Source organism: Cupressus sempervirens, chromosome 10 (genome assembly GCF_028749045.1).
Source record: "Cupressus sempervirens isolate cs-2001-9-10 chromosome 10, ASM2874904v1, whole genome shotgun sequence".
NCBI lineage: Eukaryota > Viridiplantae > Streptophyta > Pinopsida > Cupressales > Cupressaceae > Cupressus > Cupressus sempervirens.
In genome coordinates, this window is record NC_143127.1 from 559,516,176 (window position 1) to 559,522,417 (window position 6,242).

The window sequence follows — 6,242 nt, forward strand, 5'->3', positions numbered from 1 at the left end:
CTCCCTTGATTTCCTCCTGCCCTGCGTTAGCCTAGTAGTCAACGTCTTTTGTGCCTGCATCTTTTCTTTTGTGTTGGAAAAAAGAGCAAATCTGAGATCCCCACACTCCTCCTTGTCTTTGGCATACTATTCACACTGATTGATCACAGATCTACTCTCAGCTTCTCCTTCAAATACATTCAAATACCAGCGGCCTGGAAGTTATGATTGTATATAACAACCAATCCTGCAATTGTGGAGCATATGCTCGAAACAAATTTCAGAAATGATAAGAAAGGGAACGCCTCATCTTCATTCTTCACGACTTTTTGGGCAAAGGAATTTTCAAATGCCAACAACGAGTTGTGGAAGCTGCAGAGGAAGGTTACCAGTTTTGAATTCAACAACAAATCATTCAGAAATTTCGTCGTAGAGTCTGTGCAATTAGAAATTGTGGGGTGCCTCATACCTATCCTTTCTAAAGCCTGCAATGAAGGAGTCTGCATAGTTTTGTACAGATTCACCTTTGATAATATTTGCAGAGTCGCCTTCGGAGCAGATCCCGCTTATTTGGACCACTCTCTCCCCCAATTATCCCTTGCTAAGGTTTTCAGAGATACAACAGAATTAGACTTTGGGAGATTCCTGTACAGCGTGCTGTCTCTGGAGAATCGAACATGCTCAAAACCTAGGCTCAGAAAGGAGCTGCGCAGGGTAATTCAAATGGTGGATGATTTTGCTATGAATATAATTCGCTCTAGAAGGAGAGAGAATGAAGAGACTCAACTTAACGGAAGTGAGTTCCCGAGAAATGATCTCCTTTGCAGATTAATGGCGGCAGCTAAAGAATTTGAAATAGAGACGAGTGAAGAAGAGCCAAAACTCAAATCCGATGTTTTCCTGAGAGACATAATTGTGAATTTTGTTCTAGCGAGAGAGATGCGACTTCAACTTAACTGACCTGCTTCTTTTAGGTGCTTTCATCGCATCCGCGAGTGGAAGACCATCCACCATGAAATGGTGCAAATTTTATCAAACAGAAAAGGGAAATAGAGGCAGAACCAAAAGGGACATTCAATAACTCATTTACAGGAATTCGGGAAAATGAAATACCTCCATGCCGCTGTGTGAATCTCAGCGCGTGCCTCTTAAAGTCTAGATCTGCAGCGCGAGATGATGTGTAGTCCGAAACTGTTGTCATTGGTGGCGACGGTCCACCTTTTCCCGGCAATTTTTGGGCCGGATGAAAAACCTTTCCCCGCCAAAATCTCGGTCTATCGGCTAATTAAGTGAAATCTCAAAAATAAACTTTTATTTTTTCATATTATATTTCATTTACAAATATTAAATATTTATATTTTGATCATATAAGCATAATATGAGGCCAATTCAACTTCCCTATACTTATATTATCTAAGAATTTGGAAAAAAATTAAATTAAATAATTGAAATTATAAAAAATAATGATGATCCACATGAATATTTTAAAAATATAATAGTATATGTTGTCTATTATGCTTATCTAACTCAATCAATTTACTAATATAAAAAAAGAAACAAATATTATCATGATGAATGAAAATAATAATTTAAAATATTGTTATAGGACTCGACAAGTCCCACGATGAACCAAGCAAAACGAGGGAAACTGCCTCATGACTCGAACTCGAAGCCTGACTCGGTCGATGGGCAGTGTCTAGAAAAGACAAAAAAAAATTAATTAATATTTTTATTTTATTTTTATTTTGCTATGTTAAGCATGAGTAAGACTTTAAAAGGTCATCCTGTCACTTGCAAACACAAGGAATAGAAAAAGAAGAGTTAGGGAAGAGTATTAGGGTTTTGGGATCAGACAATAGCGAGGACAATGGAGGAGGCTAGAGTGCGAGGAGACCTAGTTTAGGACCCTAAGGCCGAGAGTGATGGATTTGACTTTGATGATGAGAATTATGAGGTTGAGGTTGAGGTTGAGAATGATTGTAATGCCCACTCGTATGTTGTATTTTTGTTATGATTGCCAAACTCTTTTAAGCACATTATTTCACAACTTGGATTAGAGATATATCATTGATGATTGCTTAGTTGACTTAATTTCATGTGTTATTAATGTTTATGATTGCTTGTGTGTTGATGACGTTTCAAATGGTTTGTAGTTAATAATTGTGATGTCTTTCATAATGATGTATGATGATGTTTTTAATGATGATTATTTTATATTCGTAATGATGCATTATTATATATGAGCCTTTGATGTCGGCTTGTGATTTATTATGATACTTACCCCATACTTGCACATGTATGGTGTGCATGTATGTTTTATCTTTTGTCTGATGTGTTTGATGTGGTTAAGGGAGGGAGTCATAGTCACCTGCTAGTTGAGGGCTATACAATGTACCACTCCCTACCATTGCATATATATATATATATCCTGGACAAGGAATCCTAATAGCCATTACATTCATAGCAATTGGACACAATAATTTCCCCACCTAACAATTTGGTTGATTGATTTGTTATGACTATGACTATACAATTTACAACTTGATAAGTCTACTACTTAATACCAATTAATCATCATTTATCTCCCACTATAAGACATTCACATATGGATGCATCTGAACTACTTACCTAATACCTGAATCTATTAACCACCATTAGGAAATTCTAGTTACTTGACTCCTAACTTGCTCACTTGCATACTAACTAACTCCATTACAATATTTACAAATAAAATAAATCATCTTACGAATGAAATGAGTCATCCTACATCCTAGGTTCATAAATATTTTTATACTAAAACTACTTAACCACTTCTAAGATTCCTTACTAAATTTAAATAATAATAACCCTTGTATACATTTTACTTAAAATTACTTACTAAATACTCTTATTTAAGTCTATTTACCAATATTATTATTTACTTAATTATCTCGTTATGCATACCTAACATTAGCAATCTTACTAGTTAAGATGAATCTATATTCTATGCACTACTATTAACATATTCCATTTCCTAAGTTCCATCCTATTTCCTAATTCTTACTACTCAAATATCCATCTACTAACACACACAAACCCCTATCCTACCTGTGCACCATTCCCCACTAACCAATGCAAGAAACATTTTACAAATCTAAACTATACTCCCTTAACTCCGATCTTTACCCTCAACCCATAATTCCTTAGCTCCTAAAACCTTCCCTTTTTCCTCCTACCAAGCGGCCACACCCATGACACATACTCCAGGGCATTTTTCTCATGCGCCCAACTTATCCTTTTCCTAGGATCTGGCGGCTTGCAAACTTGGGAGAAAGTGTTTGTCTTGATGTGAAAGGGTGGTGAGGAGTTTGGGAGGCGTATACTCCTAGGAAAAATGCGTGGATCAAGGAGGGGGTGTTGGAATGTGCATGGGGAAGTGTGGGAGGAGATTTAGGAAGGTGGGGACCACTCCCCCCTACCATGAGTTGTCTATCCAAGGCACCTAAGAATGGATGCGACTATCCTCCCTACAAACCAATTTTCAAAAAATCGAAAACATCATGGATTTTTCTAAAAATTTCAGTATTTGATCTTCATGATCTACATAGCTTTAGTCAAAAACAACAAAAATACTATGTTTTCGTTAATCTAGGAAAAAAAAAGTTTCACTTTGTTTTGTCTTTAGTGCATTTTGTCTGGAGATTAGCCTGTCACCCTAAGAATATGATAGTTATTTTTTTATTTAAATTTAATTTAGGTTTGTTTCCCTTCCAAGCCATGTAAATTGTGTGTTCACATTCCATGCGCACTTAGGCTATAAGTAAGGTTGTTATTTAATTATTTTTTATAGAGAGATCATGCTAAGAATTATAGGATCATGTGATTTCTGACCCTATCATGCACTTTATGGAATTAGGAATATATATATATATATATATATATATATATATATATATATATATATATATATATATATATATATATATATATAGAGAGAGAGAGAGAGAGAGAGAGAGAGAGAGAGAGAGAGAGAGAGAGAGAGTTTGTTCTAATAGTCAAGGTCAAATCGCAAGATTCACATGCATTGTAACATGGGTAAGTCCAGTCCAGTGATTAGTTTTCTTTATTATTATTATTTTATTTAGGAGGTTCCATAGAATATTCTTCTTTGAATTTTTTATTGGATTGTAATGGGGAAAGGAATTATTTCCCACTTCCCATACAAAATCCAGAGAGTTAAATGTGCATGTACAAGCCTATTTTCTTTTGGAAATTTATCTATTTGCTTTGTCCTCAGTCAAATGTGATGCTAAGAATATTGGTTTGGTAGTAACTTGACATTATATTTCCTCTAACATTCCATTGTATGTATCTAGATTAAATGAACCTATCTAGAATCACTTGAGCATTAAATTTGACACATAAATTGCATTTGAAGCAAGATCAATTGAAAGCTAACAAACCATTCCTATCAATTAAAGAACTTTTAATTAAATTCCTTATTGAATTAATGCATTGTGAAATTTCTTTATATAGTCACTGATTTGAAATATGTTATCATGAATTGATCCTTGATTCAAATGAACAAAATACAACACTACGTGTGCATTCCTCAAGTATCAAAAGAAATAGCTATCCTTAAAGAAATTCTTTCCATACCCAACTATGATACAATAATCTTTCCCCCTTTTTTATATTTACATCTAAATGCATAACATTGAATTTTCCAATGCAACAACATATGATCATATCCCCAAATCGCTCATTCCTTCCATGGAACCATCCTTCACAATTATGTAAATAGGATGAAAATCTCACTTTTACAATGCAATACACAAAGACATAAGTAAAGGATTCAACTTTTACATTTCAATATACAATAACATGGAGAAGGATTTCATTCCTTCAAGTATATTACAAAATGACATTTCCCTTCCTCGTGTTCATCAAAACATGGGTGACACCATGCTTCTTCCTTGGATCCAATGAGCACAAAAACTGCAATAATGTTCACACAAGAACCATGGAGTCTCACCTCGCATCTTAGGCCTCTATCCCCCGAGCTTGGGGAAACAAGGCTCAAACAATATACAAACAATAAACCTCACTAATGCATGAACAATACTACATAACATTTCACAACCCCATCTAAGGCTTTGCACAATGATTCTCAATTGGAATCATGAACATTGGGTGAAGGTAGGCTTTTCAAAGAGGAGACTTGCCATATCAAACAATATTTGCAATAAGTAGTTTCCATGCCCTTTCGAGGCTTTCACAATCATCCTCCTCTTCACAATAAATTTCCCAACACACTACCATCAACTATAGCTTTCTTGGAGCCCATACTTCACAAACTTCCTCTCTCCACCATACTTCCCCTATCACCCCCAAAACAAGATATGAATGATTATGGCTACAATGGAGCCCATATTCCAAGGCTCTCAACTACATTGTCAAGCCCAACTGACCCCTTCACCCAGGGCTTCTCGTCCCTCCCAAGGGTGAGTGAAGCCTTCACACCCCAAAACAATATTCATCGTAAAAACAAGGAAAAACCAAAGAAAACAAAATGCAACAAATAACATACCACAATATTTACAATACAACACATAATGCACAATTATATTTCTCTATGAACATAGATTCAATGCCATAATGCAAGCTTCAATGAGAAACTATGGCATGGGCACCAACCTTGAATCCAAGCAAAGGGTAATGATAGTTATTGAAGAGCTCCCTTTTGTATTTTTTTTCCATCCAATAACCCTAATTGTCTCTAAACTGAAAGAGAGGGTAAACACTCTACTAGTTTGTCACAAGCCCTCTTAAAAGGCTCATCTACTATCCTACCCACTATCACACTTTTTACAAAAACATCAAGTCCACTATCTCTTACACTCTTGTCCCTACAAAAAATGCAACTTTGACTAAGAGGAAATGTGGGGGTAAGATCATGGTGTAACTCCATTTTCGAATTGGTTCAAGAATGCATTGTTTAAAGGGTCTCCTAAATTAGCCAGGCACTTAAATGGTTAAATTTAGACCCTTAACATGTTATACTATCTTGTGGGTTACTTATTTTCACAACAATAACACTTCAGGACCACATTTGGACCTTCTAAAATTCTTATCAAGTTTGAATTTGAAATTCACATGCTGGTGACTCATCCTAACACTCTCCCAAGTGGTTTTGCTTAAGTATAAAATGAGGATTAGTTTTAAGTTAAGTGACCTCATGCCCAAAACCCCAAGTGACGTGTCATCTACACATGGACAATTAC

The 6,242-nt window shown here is 35.5% G+C and overlaps 1 protein-coding gene across 1 annotated transcript; it reads left to right on the top strand.

Moving 5' to 3' along the window:
- The first annotated feature begins 243 nt into the window (after positions 1-243).
- On the top strand, positions 244-939 carry LOC149535114 (cytochrome P450 94A1-like). The gene has a single exon (XM_089806111.1). The coding sequence runs from the start codon at positions 244-246 to the stop codon at positions 937-939; it is 696 nt and encodes a 231-aa protein (XP_089662237.1).
- Positions 940-6,242: the final 5,303 nt, after the last annotated feature.